This window comes from Cyprinodon tularosa, unplaced genomic scaffold (assembly GCF_016077235.1).
Source record: "Cyprinodon tularosa strain WSP-4 unplaced genomic scaffold, ASM1607723v1 ctg399, whole genome shotgun sequence".
NCBI lineage: Eukaryota > Metazoa > Chordata > Actinopteri > Cyprinodontiformes > Cyprinodontidae > Cyprinodon > Cyprinodon tularosa.
Genome location: NW_024039117.1, coordinates 568,363 through 593,337, shown reverse-complemented (window position 1 = coordinate 593,337; position 24,975 = coordinate 568,363). Strand labels below are relative to the sequence as shown.

Here is a 24,975-nt window from a genome sequence, read left to right as displayed (position 1 = left end):
GAATCAGAAATGTTGATGGCTTACAGCCTTTATTTGCCAATTTTTCCAGCAGTCTTCAGAACTCCTGGCTGACTCAGAATATTTCGTTTTAAAAAAGAAAAAAAAAAAAGGTTTTTGTTTTTTAGTGTACATAATATTCCTTTTTTTATTGGGACTAGTTTTGCAACCTAATATTAATTGTAGTAACCGCAGCATTCTAGTGTGAATACATTTTCAATTTTGTGCTCCAAGCACAGACGGACTAGAAAACAGCCTATCAAGGGAGAGAAGGCGGGACCTAAGGCAGAACAACCAATGAGAGTGGAGTTAAACAGCGCAGCACAGTTCCATGCGCTGCTACATTAAAGGGACAGGAGAGAGCAGGCAGAGGAGCTGCGAGAGGAAAAGAAGCCACTGCTGCAACAACTACTGCTGTAAATTATAAACATGTTGCTCACATCCAATTATTGGTAGGGACAATTAGGTCGGTTCAAAATTTTGGTAGGGACATGTCCCTATGGTCCCTATCCAAACCTACGCCCATGGTATTTTCGGTTGCTCTTCATTGTGCAAATACTCCTCAGATCCCATTCAGCTCTTTCTGTCCACACCTGCTCCCAGTTAGCTTATCACTCTCTTCATTCTTTTCTGCAGCTGGTCATTGCGGGTTTGTCTCCATTCCCTTCTGTAAGTTCCTCATGTGTCGCTCTCTGCTCTGGTTCCTGTTTTTCCTGGTTTGTTGTTCCTGGATTTATGCTTCTGTTGTTTAAACCTTCATTAAATCTCTTCATTAAAGTACCACTGTCTGCCATATTGGGTCCTTTAACTAAATAAACTGTGACAGAAATGATCATCACAGGGAGAACATCATATATTTAATTCAAGGACATTAATTGAAACAGGAGATAAATGAAAGAAATGTCTATTTTAAACAATATTAAATGTTTATTCCATTTATTCTAAATGGAAGAGAGAAGATTTTTTTATTATTGGTCTGCTTTGATCAGAGTTAATTGAAACTTTGAAATCTTTGTTTTCCTGCGGTGTCATGTGGCACAGCAGCCCAGAGAGCAGGATGTCCTGCGGTCGCCATAACAACCACTGGATCTTATCAATGTAACGGTAGAGATCCAATGACCTCATGCAGCGGTGATCTACAGATTAATATGTGTCTGCACTCATTTATTTCAGCTGGAACTAAGTTATAACCAGTTATACTGATGGAAATGTTTTCATACACTGGGCGGATTTACATGCAAACTGGTTTTCAGCCAGTTCTAATTTGTTTCTAAATGGAAATGACATAAATGTGTCCCTGAAGATAGAAGCAACAGTTTGGTTATAGAAACGTCCACATTACTGATCTGCACTTACAGGTCCTTCTCAAAATATTAGCATATTGTGATAAAGTTCGTTATTTTCCATAATGTAATGATAAAACGAACATTCATATATTTTAGATTCATTGCAGGCTAACTGAAATATTTCAGGTCTTTTATTGTTTTAATACAGATTATTTTGGCACACACCTCATGAAAACCCAAAATTCCTATCTCACAAAATTAGCAGATTTCATCCAACCAATAAAAAAAAAGTCATCCTTCAAATAATTATGTACAGTTATGCACTCAATGACTGCTTCAGTGCGGCGTGGCATGGAGGCTATCAGTCTGCTGAGGTGTCATGGAGGCCCAGGATGCTTCCATAGCGTTTAGCCTTTAGCTCATCCACAGTGTTGGGTCTTGAGTCTCTCTACTTTCTCTTCACAATATCCCACAGATCCTCTATGGGGTTCAGGTCAGGAGGTTGGCAGGCCAATGAGCCCAATGATGGTCAGTAGACCATTTACCAGTGGTTTTGGCTCTGTGAGCAGCTGCCAGGTGGTGCTGAAACATGAAATCTTCATCTCCATAAAGCTTTTCAGCAAATGGAAGCATGAAGTGCTCCAAAATCTCCTGGTAGCTGCATTGACCCTGGCCTTGATAAAACCCAGTGGACCAACACCAGCAGCTGACATGGCGCCCCAGACCATCACTGACTGTGGGGACTTGTCACTGGACTTCTGGCATTTTGGCATTTCCTTCTCCCCAGTCTTCCTCCAGACTCTGGCACCTTGATTTCCAGATGACATGAAAAACTGAGCAACAGTCCAGCGCTGCTTCTCTGTAGCCCAGGTCAGGTGCCTCTGCTGCTGTTTCTAGTTCTAAAGTGGCTGACCTGGGGAATGCGGCACCTGTAGCCCATTTCCTGCACACGCCTGTTCACGGTGGCTCTGGATGTTTCTACTCCAGACTCAGTCCACTGCTTCAGGTCCCTCAAGCTCTGGAATCGAACCTTCTCCCCAGTCTTCCTCAGGGTCCGGTCACCTCTTCTGGTTGTGCAGCGTTTTCTGCCACTTTTTCCTTCCCACTGAGGCGCCTTGATGCAGCAGCACTCTGGGAACAGCCTATTGGTTCAGAAACATCTTTCTGTGTCATAGCCTCTGGCTTGAGGGGGTCAATGATGGCCTTCTGGACGCAGTCAGGTCGGCAGTCTGACCCATGATTGGGGTTCTGAGTGATGAACCAGGCTGGGAGTTTTAAAGGCCTCAGGAATCCTCTGCAGGTGTTTAGAGTTAATTAGTTTTTCCAGATGATTAGGTGCATAGCTCCTTTAGAGACCTTTTTCATGATATCATGATATGCTAATTTTGTGAGATGTTAAGCAATCCACTAAACTTTGTTTCCAAGTTTGAAGATGTTTCTCTTCCCATCCAGGAAGCTTTTTCAATTCAAAATGTCAGAAATTGAAACGGATGAACGAATGATAGTGCTATCATTGCAACCTCAACCCCTTTACAGGGGGAAAAAAAGACCTCGCCTATTCAGTGAGGCCAGTAATTCCCTCTAACGACCCCCTTTCAGAGACATAGACAGGTATGGGGCATTGCAGGCAAACAAGGAAGCCAAACGACCCCCATTCTAAAGGGGGGGACCCGTTCATCCGTTTCTATTTGCATGTTTTCTGAACAAAAACCAGGCTTTGTTGGGCTGCTGGATAAAACCTGGAACTCAACGCTATTTCTGACATTTTGAATTGAAAAAGCTTCCTGGATGGAAGAGAAACGTCTTCAAACTTGGAAAAAAAGTCCAGTGGATTGATTTTAACTTTTTTGGAAGATTTCAGATTATTTTTGGCAGCTGCTCTGAATGTTCTCATAATTTACACACAGTTTACACATTTTTTAGTGATAATAAAAGTTTATTGATTCTTCTGAAACTCTGAAATGTTCCAGAACAGAGAATGATTCGGCCTTGAAGGATTTTAATAGAAATAGTTTTGGAAAGTTAATTCATTCGTCATAAAAACAATAAATTAGCTTATTAGAGCAGCTGACAGTTCGGTTCATGTAGATAATCTACAGCTTTAGTAAAACAAGAGATTTGAAGCTTTTTACAGACTTTTCCTTTTTGTTAAATTGATAATAAATCAGTGATTATTTAAATTACCTGATTTATACATTAAAGCTTTGACCTAAAAGAGAAATCTCTCCACCATCAGGATCCTGGATCAGTTTCTACTCTACCTTCATAGGAGCAGTTGCTGTTGGAGGCCAGAGACAGCTGCCTGATCTCCTCCAGCAGGGAGGGGTTGGTCCTGGAGGAGCAGAGGCTGCTCTCCTCCTCATCCTCCTCCTCCGTTTCACCAGGATCTGGAGAGTTCTCCATCATCTCAACGATTTCCTCGATTACCTGAGAGACGGAAAGAAGAAGGTGGGGGGGGGGAGACGGGTGAGGAAGGAGATTTGGACACGGTTAAGTGCACACGGCTTTATGGTTTCCATTTAGGAGCCAAACGTCTCCTCTGTATGCATGAATGTTGTCCATTATTAATGGACTGCAGCCAGGAAGAACGCTGCGGTGTTAGATGGATGGACAGCTTACTGAGCAGCCTGACGCTCCACCCTGCCTGCTTTTAATTGGGATGTCTGATGCTGAGCACTCTGCAGCCAGAGCACTGCAAAACATCTACATCTAAATAACTAATCTAAACAAATTTTTCTTGATTTGAGGAGGAAAGTGAGACACTGGAACAAGACAATTTACATTTAAAATGTGAATAAATAATTGTATTGTCTCATTTCAAGTGCATATCTATTTATCTTATTTTAAGGGTAAAAATATTAATTCCATTGGCAGATCATCAAACCTGCTCAAATTAAGGGTAAATACACTTAATGTACAGGTATAGAGGAAGATCTTATTTCCAGGTGGATCATCTAAATCATTGGTCCTCCTAACTGTCAATCATTCTGGTGATGTGTTTACATAGGTCGTCTTACGTGCTTGTCCCGTTAGCTATCTTTTTCTTTCAGACGTATATCTGTGGTGAGCTCACCTTTCTCACCGCGGTTCTTTAAAAAGCCGAGGGTCGGAAGTGAAAAGAGTCTACGAAGTGGATAAGAAGAAAAGAATAGCCTCAGAAGAGGCAGATATATCCCAGAATGCTTTGCACACAAAGCATTATAGGATTTGCCGTCACAGCGACCCGCTGTCGGGTAGCGACAGCGTTGTTTAATAACAAAGATGGCGCAGGCACTGCGCGGTAGAGGAGGATTTACGTGACCAATGGAGCAAAAAGCAGTGATCATCTGTCTGAACGGTCAGTTAACTGAGTTCACCATAAAGTTCACTATATATTCCCCGCTGTGGAATGATGAGAACAGCACATTTTAAACAGAGTGTGCACGAGGAGAAATGGGCGCTTTGCTAAGTGCTGAACCTGGACCTGACTCAGCAGCTCCCTCTGAATGAAAAGCTCACCATGAATCCAAATGTTCTGGTCTGCCCAGCTCTGCTGCAAATGGACACGTCTAATGAAGTCACAGCATTTGGATCAGTCTAACCTCAGAAATCATTTTCATGCTTTGGAGAAAAACTGCATACATGTTTTCTCCTCATTAGTTATGCAAACAACAAGTAAATAAACCAAAAAAAATTTAAATCAGAAAGAAAGAAATGCATCCCTGACCTGATCTGCAGTAATCAGAGGCTCCTCATTCAAGCAGTTGGCGTTCTCGTTCTTCTCATTCATTTCCTCCTCCTCTTTTTCATGGATCTGAAGATCAGGAGAAAAATGCTCCAACGATTAAAGGCTTTTCCACATTTCTGTAGAACGTCAGGATTAATACAGAACCACTAATCCAAGGATTGTGTTCCAGGTTGGGAAAATGCTCCGCCATGTTGGTTTCCAAACAGAATCAGTTCTGACTTCCATTCATTCACTGATGCTGGATTCAAATGAAGCCAGAAAACAGATTTAATGACCTCTGGAAACGATTAATGCATTCTCACTGCGCGTCCAGTAACAGTTAAATGGACACACTGTAAAAAGGGAACAAATTAAGAAATATTTTTCCTTTAAATAAGTGTGTTTGCATATGATTTAAGAAGGTTAGTAAAATAATCTGACAGTTATGTTATTTACCCTCCATTGTGTTATTAAAGTCCAGTTTATATAATTATCTTTTTGGGGGCAAAATGTTGATTTTACTGGAAGATCGCTGTAAAAAATGAAATATAACTAAATCAACTACTTTTGAAATAAGTTTATTTTCCATTTATTAAAGACAGAATTATAATTTTCAAATTGAATAAGATGATTTACTTAAAAAAAGGAACATTTGATTCAATTATCTTATTTCAGGTTTATAATACGCAGCTTTCTTATCGTAAAGAAACCTGCACAAATGAATAAATTGTATGAAATTATCTATTAAAACACCCTTAATTTTTGGTTTGCATCTCCACATTATGTGGGATATTAACAGACGGGTCCAAAGTATTAATATTTATTAAGTAGAACTATAAATCCTGCTGTTTAATAACACTTTTGTAGAAGTTAGAGGATCAACAAGATTTTTATTGCAGTAAAAGTGTAAAAGTACCATTTTTAAAACTACATAAAAGTATTAAAGTAAAAGTAATGCAGGAAAAAATATAAAGGCCAGAAGCTTTACTGCTCTACCCGATTAAAGGAACATTTTTCTATAATTCTGGATGATAACTTCCTTATGCTTCATTTCTTGATTTTATAACTAATGGTAAAAGTTGTGAAAGTTAACTTTGCATCATCTTGGAAACTATTTATTTTGGTTTGTGGTGAACAAAACGTTTCAGGCCATAATGAAAATGAGCTTAAATAAAACTAAACTAACGAGTCTATTTTTGAAATGTAAGGAGTAGAAGTAAAAAGTTTGTACTTTACTTTGTAACCTGATGCCTCTGGTTGTTAAAATGCTGCTCTGGGTTTCCCACAACCTTTCTCATATTTATGTACATTTACGGCTAAGTACATCCCAAAGAAGTTAGAAAAAATAAACACGAGTAGAGATCTGATAGGAATCCCTTCCAGCAGTGACATAGATATAAAGTGAAGAGAAAAGGCAGGTACCTCGTGGTCAGAGAGGTTTCCGTTCAGCCCCTCTGAGTTTGGGCCGTCCCAGCTGGAGATGTAGTTGTCAGTTAGAGCGTCCCACACGCTGCAACGCAAAACACACAAACTTTCAGCCGTGGTAAGATTGAAAAAAAAAAAAAAAACAACCGTATAAAAGTATTTCAGTGCAAACAACCCAAAGGTTGTCTCTGAGGTAAAGCTTCTCACAGCATTGTGCAGAGCAGCCAGCGTCTGCAGCCTGGAGGAGGAACAATAGAACTGGGAGAAAACGTTTTAGTGTTTTTGTTTGGGCCGTGCCTACAGACGATGCTGTGGGCCTGCTGCTCTGCTCCCACTGGCACACAGAGCACAGTGGGTCCTTTCAGCCAGCAGATTACCTCACCACTCATTCCTGCCCACATTCTATACTCTGCATTCAACAAAAAGGGTGCAAGTTATTCTTATCTTTTTATTTGCCTTTTGCTTTAGAAAAAATGTTTTTGTAGTTTAACCATGATGATGATGAGGATGTCACTGGGTCCATGCTTTAGATGTTGCCAGAGCCATGCATGTTCTTCTTCTTATCACTCCAGATAAATGGTCCGGATCCTAATGGGCCTGATAGGCAAGCGTGTAACTTTGTGATGAAAGATGGTGGGGGCGCTCTAAGGATGGTGCTGCCGTGTGTCTCTCCTCCAACCATGTAGCGACTCTGTACGTCAGTGAAATGCAACAAATCAGATGTCTCAAAGCAACAGATCCGACGATGTTACCATCGGGAGAGAGGAAAAAAAACATGGACTTAAAACACTCTGAACACAGTTAGCCGCACCCAACTCAGATACATTTGGCTAAAATAAATAAGCGGAAAGAGGAAAACAGAGAGGAAATTATTGGTGGGCGCTGTCCCCACCAGTCCTTCAGAAAGTTACACTTGTGCTGATAGGCCAGTTCATCCAGTTCAATTAAACGCCTTTCGGTTTGTCACAACGCGTGTCAGTTCAATCTGTACATTTTCAGGAGATTGTGGAACATTTGCAGAGGAAGACCAAAGCTGTCACTATTGGACCTCAGAGTGGAAGGGTGGACAAACCTCAGTGTGTCATGGGCAGATGGCTGCTCACACTGAGCATGGTTTTGTTTCTGGCTCTGCTAGAGGTTCCCTCCTGGGAAAAAAGGACTGTTTTCCTCTCCACTGTTGCTGCATGCATGCTTGGTGTGAGGGATTGCTGCAGAGCCAATATCTACTGTCTCTACCTGCTCATCCAGGAGGAGAGAATCCAGCAAAGTCGATGAATGGATGCAATCAGCAGGTTATCCTCAGATAGAAACCTTTAACCTGACTGGATGATCGTGTTGAATTGTCTCTGGAAAATCACCTGAGATGAAGTGTGAATTGGTTCCACAACTGGTTTGATTTCATACTGGCCAGTTTTGATGATTATAAAGTGTTGAAGATCAGTTATATAACAAGCAGAAACAAAGCTAATGGGCAAGCATTCATTAAAAGAAGACAGTTTAAAGCACATATATCATTCTTTATGCTTTACATTCATTTTGTAATATAAGTTGAATATGTTTGCAGGGCTATAGGTTTAAAGTCTTTAGGTATATGTGCTCGTAATTGTCCTTCTTCCCTGGTCTGTTTTTTTTTTTTTTAGACATGTAAAATATCTAAATAAAACATCCTTTATTATGTTATTATGTTAACAGAGCTGTCTAAATAATTCATGTTTATTACTGCAGTATAAGTTTAAATCCTGCTGTTTAAAAACACTTTTTAGAAGTTAGCGGATCAACTTCAGCCTTTTACTTCAGTAAAAGTGTAAAAGTACCATTTTAAAAACTACTTAAAATATAAAAGTAAAAGTAATGCAGGAAAAATTAAGAACAGAAGCTTTACTGCTCTACCCTATTAAAGGAACATTTTTCTACTATTCTGGATGATAACTTCCTTAGACTTAATTTTCTTAGTTTTATAATTAATGCTAACAGCGTCACATTTAACTTTGCATCATCTTAAAAACTATTTATTTTGGTTTGTGGTGAGCAACAAGTTGGGGCAGCACTGAGTCCAACCACAAAGAAATTAATTGTCTGGATGAAACTGATTATTTTTTTAAATACCAAGAGGCCAGAATGAAAAATCAGCTTAATTGAAACAAAACTAACTTTCATACTGACCATTTTGGGAACGTATTAGTCACATGTGACCCTCACTGTAATCCAGAAGTAGATGCTTACATATGTTTTTTTTTAGCTTTTTGCTGAAATTAACAGCAGGGCATGAGTAATCAAAGGTAGAATTAAAGCGATGAAACTAAGACTAGCGTGCTGGATGTGAATCAGGAGTGAGAAGGACTTTAAAGGTCCAGCTAATCAACTGCAGCAATGCATAGTGAGGGAAAGCCATACAGAAGGCCAAATGGGTCAAAATAGTACAATTAAAAGGAGAAAGAAATATTCAATAAGTATTACATTTAAAACAGGGTAACGATAGGGACCACCTGGAGGTCAAAGATTCTTGCAGCATTAGAAAAGAATTCAGCTTTATAAGCAGCAATGTGACCGAAATACAGCAAACAGTAGATGGACTAATTTATAGAGTTCTTCTCCAGTTCCACTGACCACTCATAGGAAGCTCATCTGTAATGATTCCTGTTTTTCTGCCTGAGAAGCTGAAGTTTTCAGTCTCACAGCGTCACTTCCTTCTTCCTCTGCTGCACTGATAATCAGGTGAGCAGCACACCTGAGGCAGCTCCTATATCCTCCTATATATATATATATATATGACTGTATGATCTGGTTGAACAGTAAAGTGCCTTGAGATGACATGTGTTGTGAATTAATGCTATATAGATAAACTGAATTGAACTGAATTGAATTGAATATCCTAAAGTTGCTGCACCGGGAAGGAACTATTTATTCCTGTCTTTCCCAGTAGGCAGTCGCCAGATTATTGAAAGCCATTCCTGTTAATACATCATCCAGCATCCCTAGTTTTGAGATTGACCTGCCTTGCCTCTCAATCGAGTCTGTTTGCCTCTGCTCTCTTATGAATTGTTCTGTCAATCACGTAGGATCCAAGCCTGGACCTCAGCTTTGCCTCCTGCCTCTGGAAACCTCTGACTGCTTAGTGTGCCTCCTGTTACCAGATCTAGATTTGAGATTCCCCTCTCGTCTAGCCCTTCTGCCCCGTGGACTGTCTCTATGTGCATGACCCCTGGACTGACTATGACAACCCTGCTAGCTTTAGCGCTGTATAGCACCCTCAAGATTAATCTAAAATCCAGATCCTCCAGATCAACATCACTAAATGTTCTCATGCCTGTTCTGCTCCCCACATTCACAGTCACTTCCTGTTCCTATGTTTTATGTCTTTCCACTCTTACTTCCTGTGTCAGCTTTTTTGGGCCTTATTAGAATATCCTGAAGTTGCTGCATCTGGTAGGAGCATTTTATCACATAATTCTAAACAATCATAGAAATGTATCTGAAACTGCACAATAGGGTCAAATACACAAATGAAAACCTAGATGGTTTGGACAAATAGTCAGTGGTGGTGCTAAGAAATGCACTTGTTAAAGTTAAAGAATGCTTTTTTTGTATATTTACAGAAAAAATAAACCTTTTAAAAGAATGTAGAATCCTGGGAAAACAAGAGTAGAGTTATTAAGTTTAAGCTTGATTAATTGGCTAAGATCCATTTCTTTCTTTGCAGTAGTTTCTTCTTTGGTAATTGTTGTTTTGTAGTAATAAACAGAATACTTTCAGAACTTGTTTCAGTGAATTAGTGGATTTAATCCATTCCAGCACAGATAAAGTGGATGTCTCTGTGGTGCTTTTATATAAGCGATCCGCTGTCTCTTCAGGCTAGAATCATTCTTCTGAATTTAGAGTTTGAAGTTAATGAATAATGATTAATAACTGGAGTTATAAATCAGAATTGTTAACATTTCACTGTGGTGAAATAAAACCCATGTTCCCAGCTGGCTGAAAATCCACATTTGGTTAATTGAGTAAATTTTTTTCACTGATAATCCAAATTGTCAATTAAAACCATAAAAGCTGGTAGGCTTGATCACAATTATCTAAAATATGTTTGTCGAGGATTTATTTTTATTAGATAACAAAATATGGATTTTTAATTTAATTAATAAATATTCATAAACCAAAAAATATAGCTGCAGAACATGATTCTGTTAAGACCTTAGTGGCACAACTCAGGGGCGGAGCTAGATGGGGGGCCAGGGGTGGCCATGGCCCGCCCTGCCAATCATTGGCCACCCCTACTGTTTTTTCCCTCTAATACAGATGGTGGCAGCAGAAATACTCTTAAGTGAAATGTTGTAACTTATTTAACATTTTAATTCTTCATATATTAACAATGACTTGACAACAAAACCTCTGTGGTTAATTATGCTCATCAATATACTAACAATAAAGATGATAAACACAGAATTCCTGCTCTTTTCAGAACTAGATTTTGTCTAATGTGGGGTAAAGAGAAAATTACGTCTCTGCAAGTCATCTCTGAGTCTTCAGTGAAATCAGAGATAAATAACTACTTTAATAATAAATAATCCATTTAATGTAGATATTAGTACAGGTAAATATTAATTTTATGCAGAATGGTTATTGATAAAAAAGGTAAGTAATGACAATGAATAAGATATTTCCCCCAAAACTAAAACCTAAAAGAATTTTGTCCACTTTAATGTAGACAAAATGGATGTTTAAATACATGCGTCTGTTTGTTAGCAAAGGCTGAAGGAAAGTTGTTCTTTATTCAAAAAACATGGATGTTTTGCTCGTTCATTTTCATGTTGGAACAGTGTAGATTGATTCTGCCACCCCTCAGTGAACATTGGTTATTGCATGGACACCCTTATTAAAATATTCTGGCTAGACCTCTGGCACAACGGTATAAAAACTGCAGCAAAACTGATTGAAATGTTCTCTATAACGCCGGTTCAGATCCTTTCTGTCTGACCGGGTCCAGTTGGCTCTATATGAACTGTGGAACCACAGGGTTTAGTGTGCAGGCCAGTTATCGTTAGCAGCCAAATGCATCATTTTACTTGCTGAAATCATCACACAGCATAGGATAAATGTCCACTGTTACGCTGATGATACTCACCTATATATGTCTATACTGTAGATCTTAGGGAATCCAAACATAAGGTTGTAACAGGTGTGTCTAAAAACTCTACAATGTTAGCTTTTAATTTTAAATAGGTAAGAAAACTGTTTAGTTAGTCTCTTAATTTTGCCTTTAATTAGAGTCAGTAGTAAAGTAAAGAACCTTGATGTTATCGTAGAGCAGGATGTGTAATTTAAACCCCAAATCAAACAGGAATTTTCAACTTCATTCTCTCACCTTCATAATATTAATATAAAAAACACCCTCTCTCAGATTGATGCTCAAAAACTATTCACAGGTTATGCAAAGGCTTGATTCCTTTTTAAATTCTCTACTATCTGAAGCCCAAAGCTGCAGGTAACAGCCTTTAGCTAATCCAAAACTGTAGGAGCTTTGATGACAGCACTGGGATGCTGTGGTCAATCCTGCAGGGTTTGGAGCTCCATGTTATGTGTCTATTGGCTAGTTGCCACCGAAGAGTAATCATTCTGTTTAATACTCTCCTCTCCATCAGCATGTTGGACTCTGCTTTATCCTGTACCAGGCAGAAACTGCATGGATTAGGTCAGAAAGTGCCAGGCTGGGTTCTGAGCCAAGCTGCAGATTGATGCAAAAGATTCCTGCTGCTCTGAGTACCTGCTGATATTCTGTTGAATCAGACAAACTGGAAATGTTTCCTGTATGTCATACCATCCTGCCTCCGTTTCTGTTAATAAATGCTTGTTTCCTGTCTCCAAGTACCACGGATGGGACTAAATACACAACCGATGGAGAGTTTTTAATGCTTTACTCTGCTGCATAAACTGTGGTTTCATAAAAATATCAAATTGTGACTCTGCCCAGTGTCTGGGTCTCCCACCAGTCCTTCCTTCTCTCTTTATCATAAATGTAATGTAATCAGGCAGATTTATTATTCACATTGTTATGCGTTTGTCGATGAACATTCATCTCCTCCTGGTTATTTTTTTTCATTTCCTGAGTCTCTCCTTCTAACATGAAAGTCAGTCTATTTTTAGTCGTCTCTGGCTCCAGGGAGAGCAGCGGCGTCTGTGTTTGTGCCTCAGAAAGCTCACACTCCACGCAGGAGGATGTGGCAGTCAGCTGGTGGAGAGGCCGTGACTGAAGCAGAGCCAAAGTTAACCGAGGCGTAGGAAAGCGCTCGCTGAATAATTCAACATGCAGCCAAAGAAGGTGGCGGAAGGCGTTTGGAGCTGACTGACTGATTGTTTGGGTACATGGTGGTCTTTGTTCGATGCCTCTGAGCCACTGCTTCAGTCCTCTGCAGGGAATGAAAGGACTGGATAGCAGCTTGGTCTGTGCGTTGCTAAGTGATTAGCCTCAAAAAGACAGGAATGGATCTCTATTGCTATCACTGAGTGTGTGATTTATCCATATTTCATCATGTAATACATGGAAATGTTCAGATGATTCCCTGTTTAAAGGCAGAGACCCGCTCAGAGCTCCCTGGGTCAGACTGGCAGGATGATCTGGAGGAACCGTCTCAGTTTTCCCCTCAGAGAAAAACAGACGAGTTTTTATATCAGATATTCATTAATTTAAGAAATACAAGTTTGGTTTATAAATTATTATTTTAAACCAACCTCATCCATCCATCCATCCATCCATCCATCCATCCATCCACCATCCATCCATCCATCCATCCATCCATCCATCCATTCATCCATCCATCCATCAACCATCCATCCATCCATCCATCCACCATCCATCCATCCATCCATCCATCCATCATCCATCATCCATCCATCCATCCATCCATCCACCATCCATCCATCCATCCATCCACCGTCCATTCATCCATCCATCCATCCATCCACCATCCATCCATCCATCCATCCATCCATCCATCCACCATCCATCCATCCATCCATCCATCCATTCATCCATCATCCATCCATCCATCCATCCATCCATCCATCCATCCATTCATCCATCCATCCACCATCCATCCATCATCCATCCATCCATCCATCCATCCATCATCCACCATCCATCCATCCATCCATCCACCATCCATCCATCCATCCATTCATCCATCCATCCATCCATCCATTCATCCATCCATCCATCCATCCACCATCCATCCATCCATCCATCCATCCACCATCCATTCATCCATCCATCCACCATCCATCCATGCATCCATCCATCCACCATCCATCCATCCATCCATCCATCCACCATCCATCCATCCATCCATCCATCCATCCATCATCCATCCATCCATCCATCCATTCATCCATCCAGCCACCATCCATCCATCCATCATCCATCCATCCATCCATCCATTCATCCATCCATCCACCATCCATCCATCATCCATCCATCCATCCATCCATCCATCCACCATCCATCCATCATCCATCCATCCATCCATCCATCCATCCATCCATCCATCCATCATCCACCATCCTTCCATCCATCCATCCATCCACCATCCATCCATCCATCCATCATCCATCCATCCATCATCCATCCATCCATCCATCCATTCATCCCAAGGGCGTAGGTTTGATTTGAACTTTGGTAGGGACACTATCAGTCGGTTGTCATTGGTGCTATGCAATATGCATGTCCTTTTTTATGCACGGTGTGAGCATCCGTACTGATAAGAGGAATTCATTGTTAAAAGAGAAAAGCATCATTTTGCTACATTAATAAAAATGTTATAAGCTCTACACTCATTAGATGCTGTTTATCAATGTTTGAAGTATCACCGGCTCTGATCAATGTGAAATTAGGACTGTTTTCCACTTTGAAAATGGTTTCATTTGAACGACTAAGAGAGAAGGTCTTCTGAAGATATAGAATTGTGCAGAGTTAAACCCCACTCTTATATTTTTTTACCTACTATGCTCTCTCTGTATCAAGCAAAATAATACATTCATTAAAATATTAACTTCACTATAAAAGTGGAACATCTGGGCTGTAGTTACTCTGTGTCGCCCATTTCATGTATTTTATCTGGGACTGAAAAAATGAATCGTATTCATTGATTATTTCAATAATCGTCAACTAATTTAGTGAGTGATTCATCATTAACTGAAGAATAGAGACTCTAAAACATAATAAAAATGTAAAATATGCCTTTCTCCGACAGAGCAACCCACTTAGATCAGTAATTATACCAAAATTTTTAAAATACAACATATATATATATATAATATATAAGATTTAAAAAAAATGTTTTTGTCTGTCAATATTCTCCATCCAGAACTCATCAAGAGGAAATATTTTAGTATCACCTGGTTTATTTAGACATCACCTGAAGCACTGAAGGGCAGCTGCTTCACCTACAAGCTGCCCTGGATCATTATTACTGGATATCTGTGTTTCCTATAATCATATAATGTATAAGTGCATTTTTAATAGTAAAGGATTAAATGTAACACAACCTTTTATCATTGTCCTATATTGCTTACTGTCTGACTGTTTAAATAGCTCCTTATGTCTATTTTCTTTTTTAGTGGCATCATCTACAAACACAACACTGAGCATGAGCCTAAGTTTATTAAAATATAAAATCACTTTTAACAATTATAAAAGACAATATAACACTATCTTATCTGTAATTCAATAATATCCAAAATAAACAGTCAGATTCAAGCATTTTTACCAGACATTAATGTTTGTACTAATTTACTTATAGACTGTGGAAATCTATGTAAGATAAAATCAATGTTAATATTCTTCCTCTGTTTGTTCTTGTCTTTATCCTATTTCTAGAAGTATAAATAGTCAATTAAATTATTATTATTATGTGGAACCCTAATTATGCTTTTTAAACAAAAAATAGCAGATGTTTAGGCTCCATTTCTTGTTGTTATAGGCTACTCTATAAAAGAAATAACACCTGCTAATAATTATACCTGAAAGAGTCATCAAAAAATGAAAACAGTAATAGCAACTAAATATCGGTAAAAAGGAAACCCTCACATTTTCTTTCTTAGTTGGCTGTGGCTAAGAATCAGAAATGTTGATGGCTTACAGCCTTTATTTGCCAATTTTTCCAGCAGTCTTCAGAACTCCTGGCTGACTCAGAATATTTCGTTTTAAAAAAGAAAAAAAAAAAAGGTTTTTGTTTTTTAGTGTACATAATATTCCTTTTTTTATTGGGACTAGTTTTGCAACCTAATATTAATTGTAGTAACCGCAGCATTCTAGTGTGAATACATTTTCAATTTTGTGCTCCAAGCACAGACGGACTAGAAAACAGCCTATCAAGGGAGAGAAGGCGGGACCTAAGGCGAAAACAATGAGGTGGAGTTAAACAGCGCAGCAATTTCCCATGCGCTGCTACATTAAGGGACGGGGAGGGCAGGCAGAGAGCTGCGAGAGGAAAGAAGCCACTGCTGCAAAAACTATGTGTAAATTATAAACATGTTGTCAATCCAATTTTTGGTGGGGCAATTTTGGTCGGTTCAAAATTTTGGTGGGACTGTCCCCATGGTCCCCATCCAAACCTACGCCCATGATTCATCCCCTCACCACCCTCCATCCCCCCCATCCATCCATCCACCAAACCATCATCCCTCCATCCTCCATCACAAACCATCCATTCCATCCCTCCATTTCCCCCATCCATCCATCCTCCATCATCCCTCCTTCATCCTCAGCCACCATCCATCCCCATCCATCCCTCCATCCTCCCTCCACCATCCACCATCATCCCTCCATCCTCACCATCCATCCATCATCCACCCCACAACCACACCCCCCACCACCACCATCCATACACCTCCCACACCATCCCCCACAAATCCCCCACACCACCCCCCACACCACCACCAATCCCCCACCACCACCCACCACTCCTCAACATCCACAAATTCATCCATCCCCCATCCATCCTCCACCCATCCAACCTTCCTCCACACTCCCCCCCCCCCCCCATCCAACCACCCCATCCCACCCCACCACCCTTTACCTCCAACCCCCCTTTCCCCCACACCACCATCCACCCACATCCACCATTTTTCCCATCCTTTTCCCTCCCCAAAAAAACCATCCCCCCATTTACCCCTTCCCATCCACTCCTCACCATCCCTTACCTTCCTCCATCCCTTCCCCTCATCCCTCATCCAACCCCTCCCTCCACCTTTTCCATCCTCCCCAAACCTCCATTCATTTCCCTCCATACCTATCATCCATCCCATCCATTCTCCCTTTCCATCATCCATCCTTCCTTCCCCCTTCCCTCATCATCATCCATCATCCTCCACATCCTCCATCCCCCATCCATCCTCCTTCCTTTCCTTTAAAACCATCCACACCCCCAATTTTCCTCCAAAATTCAAATTCCCCCAAAAACCCCCCCATTTCCCCTCCTCCCTTCCCCCCCAAAACCTCACATAATCCCCCAACACCTCCCCAAAAAACCCCCCCTTTCCCCCCCCTCCTCCTCCATAACATCCCCCCCCTTCACCCCCCCTTTACCCACCTAATAACAACCCCATCCTTCCTCCTTAACCCCCACCCCTTTCCTCCACCCCCATCCATCCCTCCCCATCAACATCATCCACCATCCTTTCCCTCCATCCAACCATTCCCCCATCCCTCCTCCTTCCATCCCATCCACCATCCATCCATCCATCCCATCCATTCCCTCCATTTAATCCTCCATCCTCCATTCCCCCACCCTCCTCCACCACCACCATTATCCAATCCCCCCCATCCTTCCACCCCACCATTCCCTCAACCATCCTTCCATCCAAAAACCCCCCTCCCAAACCATCCCCCCCCCCAAACCCCCCCCCTCACACCAACAAAAAAATCCACCAACTCCCCACCTATCCACCAACCTCCCCCCAACCTTCAAAAACCACCCCTTCCCTTAAACCATTCCACCATCCATCCATCCTTCCATTTCCTTTCCCTCCTTACCCTACCTTCCATCCCCCTCCAAACCCCCCACCAAAACCCCCACCCCCACCCCCCCAACCCACCACCCCCCAACCCACCATCCACCCCCCACCAACCATTCCCCCACCCCCAAACCACCCCCCCACCAAAACCCCCCCACCCCCTCCAACCACCTCCCCAACCCCAAAACCCCCAACCACCACCCCCCAAAACCCCCCCCTCCCCCCCAAAACCCCCCTCCCCCCCCCCTTCCCCCCCCCCCCACCACCCCCCAAACCCCAAATTTCCCCCCAATAATCCCTCCATCCATCCCCATCCTTTAATCCAACCACCCTCCACCACCTTCCCCCCAACCAATCCCCACATTCCCCATTCCTTCCCCCTTAAAACCCTCCATTCCATCAATCCATAAAAAACCTCCCCCCCACCAAACCCCCAAACCCCCCTATAAACCACCAAACCATCAACCACCAATCCCCCCAAAACCCACCCCTCCACAACCCACCCCCCCCACCCACCACCCCACCAACCATTCCCCCCATCCAACCATCCCCACCCCCCACCCCCCCCAACCCCCCCACCTTTTCCACCCCCAAACAACCCTCCACCCCAAACAACCATCCCCAATTTCCTATAATCCCCCTTAACCAATTCACCTACCCCATAAATCAATTTCCCCACCACCAACCATCCATCCACCCCCCCAAAACCCTCCAATCCCTTTCCCCAAAATTAATCCTCCTCCCCATTTCCCCCCCCTTCATCCATCCCCATTTTCCAACCAACCCAACCCCCTTCCTTTCCCCAACCATTCCAAAAACACCTTTCCCCTTCCCTCACCCAACTCCATCCCCATCCCTTAACCCCCTTCCCTCCCCCCCTTTCCATCCATCCCCCCCCTCCATCACCCAAAAATCCCCCACCCTCCAACCAATCTTCCTCCACCCCCTCCATCCCTCCACCACCATCCCCTTTCCCCTCCACCCCCATCCCTTCATCCCCCTCCCTCTTCCATCTTTTCCTTTCCTTCAACCCTCATCCTCCATTTTCATCCACCATTCCCTCCAAACCCCAATTTCCCTCCATCCTTCATCATTTTATCCCTCATCCATCCCCATCCATCCCTTCCTCCCATCCCTTTCCTCCCATCCTTCCTTCCATTCCCCCATCCATCCTCCTCCATCCTTTCCTCCATCCTTCCCCATTTTCCTTCCATCCATCCCCCCATCCATCCATCCCCCATTTTTCCCCTCCATCCAAATTTTCCCTCCCCTCCTTTTATCCATCCACCATCCCCATCATCATCATCCATCCATTCATCCTCCACCCTCCATCCATCCATCCCCCCCCTTCCATCCATCATCCTCATCCATTATCCATCCATCCCTCCTTTTATCCCTCCATCCTCCCCACCATCCATTCCCCCTTTTTCCACCATCCATCCTTATCCCCCCATCCATCCTTCCCCCATCCATCCATTCCCTCCATCCTCCATCCATCCTCCTCCCCATCCAAACCCTCCTCATCCCTCCTCCCTCCAAACCCTTCCATCCATCCTCCTCCATCCTTTCCTCCACCATCCTCCTCCTCCTCCTCCTTCCATCATTTCCTCCTCCATCCCTTTCCCCTCCATCCTCCCCCCCTTTTCCCTCCCCCTTTCCTCCATCCTCCTCCCCATCCCTCCTCCATCCTCCATCCATCTCCATCCCCCATCCTCATCCATCCCTCCACCTCCCTCCATCCTTCCTTTCCTCCCATCCATCCTCCCTCCTCATCCATCCATCCAACCCCCCCCTCCCTCCTCCATCCCCATCCCCTTTTTTCCTTTCCCCTCCTCCTCCCCCATCCTTTTCCCCCCATCCTCTCCTCCCCCCATCCTTCCTCCTTCCCATCATCCTCCCTCCATCCATCCATCCATCTTCCCTCCATCCATCCCTCCATCCTCCTCCTCCTTCCCCTTTCCCCCATCCATCCATCATCCATCCCCCCATCCATCCTTCCACCTCCTCCTCCTCCCTCCCCTCCTCCTCTCCATCTTCCTATTTCCTTTTCCAAAACCCTTATCCATTCCATCCATTCCTTATCCAAATCCACCACCCCATCCATAAATTAAAATCCTTTCCCCCCCCCTTTATCCTTATCCTTTATCCATCCTCCACCCACCTTTTCCCCTCCTCTTTCCCCTTTTCTCCTCCCTTTTCCCCTCCCCCATCCCTATCCCCCCCTATATTCCCTTTCCATCCCAAAACCATCCTCCTTTATCCATTTTCCATATCCTTTATTTCCCCCTTTCCCCCTTCCATAAAAATTCCCATATTTCACATCCCCCAAAATTTTTATCCATCATCCTTTCCCCCATATTTTTCCCACCAAAACCTTTCCATTTCCCCATTATATCCTAATCCCTCTCCATCCCATTTCCTCCTATTTTATATCATCCTTTCCATATCCTCCATAATTTTATACCCCCTCCTACCATTTCCTTCATCCTTTTCCATTCCATCCTCCCTTTTTCCATCTTTTTCCCTATATTTTTATTCCCCAAAATCCATCCCCTCCTTTTCCACTTTTTCCATCCTCCCCCCCACCATTCTCCATCCTCCATTCCCCCTCCACCCCTCCTCCACCCAAATCCATCCTCCATTTTCTCCATAATCTATCCCTCCATATCTCCCTCAATCCATTCCCTCCACCCACACCATCCTCCCACCACCTCCCAAACCTCCTCCTCCCTCCTCTCCACCATCCATCCCTTCCATTTCCTTTCCACCCTTCCCCCCCCCCCCCACCTTCCTTCCTTCCTTTCCCTCCATTCCAAACCATCCCCTTTACCCCTTTCCACCATCCCATCCATCCCCTATCCAACACCATTCTCCACCATCCACCACCATTTTCCCCTTTCCCCCTTCCTCCATCCTTTATCATTTCCATCAATCCATCCATCCTCCATCCACATCCTCCCCTCCACCATCATTCATCCAAAACCCCCATCCACCCCACCTCTCCACCCCACCCCAGCTGTTGGTCCTGTTGGCATAGATCTAGAGCATCCAGAGCAGGTGATGCGATGATCAGTTCCTAAGGCCAGGGGGGGATTTACCATTAGGCAATACCAGGTGGTTGCCTAGGGCCTCATAAAACTCTGTTTACATGTATGGTTAATGCAACTATTCCTTGTTTGTGCACATTAATTATGTTTTTGATAAAAATCCTTTGGCTAAAATGCCATCATGCAGTGTTGCCAACTTAGCGCTTTAGTCGCTATATTTAGCCACTTTTCAGACCCCTCTAGCACTTTGATTTCTAAAAAGCTCCTAGCGCCAAATCTAGAGACTTTTTTCTGCTACTGGAGACTTTGGAGACAACATCTAAAAGCAGCGAACTCTGCTCTCCAGAGCGAGTAGATTGGTAACCCCGCCTCCTGCTCTCCTCTATCTTGTCTGCTGTCATGATTCATGCAGCTATTATTTCATCCAAATGAAAAATGGAGAACAGATAAGCATCGAGAGCTTCGCTTTTTGACTCAGCTCTCTCTTCACCACGACGGACCGGTACAGTGCCCGCTTCACGGCAGACGCTGCGCCAATCCGCCTGTCGATCTCCCGCTCCCTTCGTCCCTCATTCGTGAACAAGATCCCGAGATACTTAAACTCCTCCACTTGGGGCAGGACACCCCCCCGACCCAGAGAAGGCACTCTACCCTTTTCCGGCTCAAGACCATGGCCTCGGATTGGAGGCACTGATCCTCATCCCGGCCGCTTCACACTTGGCTGCAAACCGATCCAGCGAGAGCTGCAGATCACGACCTGATGAAGCCAACAGGACCACATCATCTGCAAAAAGCAGAGACGCAATCCTAAGGCCACCAAAACGGATCCCCTCAACACCTTGGCTGCGCCTAGAAATTCTGTGGGTGAAGGTAATGAACAGAATCGGTGACAAAGGTCAGCCCTGGCGGAGTCCAACTCTCACTGGAAACGAGCCCGACTTACTGCCGGCAATGCGGACCAGACTCTGACATCGGTCATACAGGGACCTGACAGCCCGTATCAAAGGGCCCGGCACCCCGTACTCCCGGAGAACCCCCCACAGGGCCCCCCGAGGGAGACGGTCGAACGCCTTCTCCAAGTCCACAAAGCACATGTAGACTGGTTGGGCGAACTCTCATGCACCCTCCAGGACCCTGCTGAGGTTGTAGAGCTGGTCCAGCGTAGTTATAAAATATATATAATATATAATAAATGTATATTTTTATATTCATATTTTTATAAAGATGTGGTCTGTTTTTATAATGTTGTCATTCTGTCATTTTCCATCCATTATGAGTTAAGACATTTATGGTAGATAATTTATCTGGATAGATATAGGAGCTCTAACAGCCCCTTTTATTTCATTTATGTTGTATTTTTTCCTTTATTTTGTTTTTTCAACTTTCCTTCAAGCAAACCTTCATCACTGACAGCAGATTTTAAAATTCACCAGCAAAAACTTAGAGAAACATCAGAGGTGGACCACTGGCTGGACGTTTAGTGTCAGTAACTTACTCTTCATCCTGCAGCCGTTCCTCATCCTCCTGGTTGTGGGACTGGTTACGAATCGGCGCCAAGCCTTCGGTTTTTGTGTTGTAGTTGTGGAAGCAGACGTTGAGTTTCTCATCAAACTCATTGACCAGGTCCTCCATTGACTTGAAGCTCATCATCTCAGAGAAGTTCTCCAGCTCAGAAAAGTCCTCGCGGGTGATGGACGCCAGCGGGACGGTGGTGGTGGAGTAGGAGGAGTGGTTCAGACCTAAATGGTCCTGCTCTTCCAACCGGCAGGGCCGGAGGTCTTCAAACTCTTCATCCAAACACACAAGAGGGGCTTCCATGGTGTCCCCCGGTAGGTTGGTGGGTTTTCCTAACAACAAACAGACGTAAAATAAAGTTTATTGCTCAGAATTGTCAGAAATTAGCTCCTATTTGGTTCCAGTCCCTGATTTAATTCAATTCAGTTTAGTTCTATGGCTCCAATTCACATCATGTCATCTCAGGTCACTTTCCAGTTCACCAGATCATCCAGTCAGATTGATTCAAAGTTTTCTATCTAAGGAAAACCAGCTGATAGCATGCTTGTAGCGACAGTGGAGAGGAAAAACTCCCTTTGAACAGGAAGAAACCTCCAGCAGAACCAGGCTCAGTGTGAGCGGCCATCTACTGAGGCCGACTGGGGTTCAATTGGAGACCTTAAGGAGCCTTCGGGACAAAAGAGAAGATCAAGCAGAGCTTGAAGGTTATCCATGACTCCCTGAGGATTTATTCTCTGTCTCCTAAATCATGTCTGCCTTGCCTCATCTGGGCTGGCACCATGATGCCCGGACAAAGAAAGATGGATGTAGGTGTGCCAGAAGGGGACCAGGTCCCAAAGGGACATGAACCAGTTGGCTTTACTGGCAAAATACAGCTAATTAAGTCCTCCAACTGGGAATTAACTGATAAGGTGTCAAAGATACTGGGGCGATAAATTATACGATTTTATCAAAGGTCCACCATAAATTATAGTCAAATGGCAAACCGTGCATTATTCAGGATCCAGTGTTCCTCCTCAGTTTCAGCCAAAGCGTGGCATAGATGTTAGATCATTATTAGAGATAAAACCATTTAAAGAAGACGTATTTAAATCTTTTTTAAGTCCATTAGAAGAGACTCAGACTGTGAGGCTTGGCCGGTTTGTTTGACGCAGTGTCAGTAGAAAGGCCTGGACCGTGGCCTGGCCTAAGTGGCTGAGCGCAGGGCAGTCCATTTAAAAACAAGCTGGTGCAAGCCTCCTCTTCCTCATCACCCCACTCAGCAAAGTGCTGCTCCGCCAGCAGCCAGATATCGTCTTACAGCGTCTCCCTGGCTGCTTCACGCTGCGCTGCTGGTTTGTTTGTGTCCGATAGTCAAAAAATCGTTCACGTTTGGCTAAGAATTGTTTATTTCCTAATTTTTACCTCAAACCAAATAGTTTAACCGCAGATGAAGTATAAAGAAATCTGACTGCTGGTTCAACCAGTTTGGGAAATTTGTTCAGATAAGGATAAACAATGAAGTTCAGGTTTTAGTTTCTGTTTCTGAACAATAAACTGGTTCTACGAGATTCTAATGCTTTTTCATTCATGTTGCATAGTTGATATGAAAGAAAGAATCCTAAAGGCCTTTCTCTGTGGTTTTGCTGTCATTTCTTTATTTCCTCTTCAGTCAGGCTGAGCATCCATGATGTTCCTCCACCATGATGCAACATATTTAGGAGGATTTCTGGGGGTTTTGGGTAAAGAGTGACGATCTCAGGTGTGTCTCAGCCTGCAGGTATGATCGACAGCTTTAGGCTTCGAACCATTTGCTCTGCAGCAGCTTCTTCTTTCCCTGTTTTCACAAAGAAACCTTTTCTATTTCCATCCTCTGATTTCTATCTGTATTCAACTTCATTGCTTAAACTTGCAAGATTTTAACATTTTCTTTAATTGGGAGCTGAAAGGCTGAAGGAATTTTTGTTTTTAATTTGAATTTTTAATTTGACCTTTAAAAAATTTGCTTTAATTTCCTAAAGCAGCGGCCTTTTAATGCTCAGAGCTCCTGTCTAAAGAATCGACCCGGTTGGCTCTCATTCTCAAAGCAGAGACAGAAATTAGACAGAAGCAGGAGCATGTCTAGCTCACAGGAGAGAAGGAGGCAGTGGGGGAGGGAAAAAGGAGCAGTGAGGAGAGAGGAAGGCAACCATGGTTACAACACAATGATGACGACAAAAAGGATGCACACAGAGGTCAGGGCTGGATGAAGGCACAGCAGGGTGATGGATGAGGTTCAGGAAAAACTCTGATTACCTGAACTCTGGTGAGCCGCTAGTTATCCTGGCTTTGTGTTTGAGAGAGGTCCTCTCAGACCAGGAGGATCCCTTCTTCTCCTCGCAGTAACAGCCAGTGATGAGAGGCAGCCGTCACATTCATTCCAGTGTGAAAGAAAGAGAAGGAGAAAATCTGATGGAAAGACAGCGGCGTGGAGAGGCTGGATCTGTGCTCCTTCTCTAACCCGTTAGTCCACAACCGCCCTGATCCGTCCTCCCACAGCCCGTTGTTTTCCAGTCAATAGGCAGCCAGCCCCGCTCCAACAGAGCCTGCGCACTGCTGGGCCTCTGACGACATCAGTCCCCCATCCCTCCCTCCCTCCCCACTTTCTCTCCCCCTTCCTCCCTTTGTTCCTGATTCAGTCTAAGATTCATGAAGGAAGAAGGGGGGAGATGATGTTGGCAGCATATTCTCTGAAGATGTGTGTGTTTAGAGTGAGGAGCTCCTCCTCAGATACAAAGATTGCTGGGAGACAGAAAGGTTCCCCTTAGACCTGAATCTGCTCATTCGCAGCCATAATTTTACATGTTAAAGGTTTCAGTGGAGGATCTTTTATTTCCGGGTGGATCATCTCAATCAGTGGTCCTCCTAACTGTCAATCATTCTGGGGATATGTTTACGTAAGGCCGTCCTACGTGCTCGCCTCCTTAGCTATCTTTCTATTCAGTTCAATGGGATCAAATAAATCAGCAGCATGTCG

General features: G+C 43.4%; 1 protein-coding gene across 3 annotated transcripts in view; it reads right to left on the bottom strand.

Moving 5' to 3' along the window:
• fez1 (fasciculation and elongation protein zeta 1 (zygin I)) overlaps positions 1-24,446 on the bottom strand; it is a 35,269-nt gene extending 10,823 nt beyond the window's left edge. For 2 of the 3 annotated variants that reach the window (XM_038297834.1, XM_038297833.1), the window contains exons 1-5: positions 24,255-24,446; positions 21,961-22,312; positions 6,412-6,499; positions 4,990-5,076; positions 3,545-3,710 (exon numbers count right to left, since the gene is read on the bottom strand). In XM_038297834.1, the coding sequence (XP_038153762.1) occupies positions 3,545-3,710; positions 4,990-5,076; positions 6,412-6,499; positions 21,961-22,283 (664 nt within the window). In that variant the 5' untranslated portion in view covers positions 22,284-22,312; positions 24,255-24,446. Of the gene's footprint in view, positions 1-3,544; positions 3,711-4,989; positions 5,077-6,411; positions 6,500-6,621; positions 6,819-21,960; positions 22,313-24,254 lie in introns of those variants that run through there. The other variant, XM_038297835.1, reaches the window with a different exon arrangement.
• Positions 24,447-24,975: the final 529 nt, after the last annotated feature.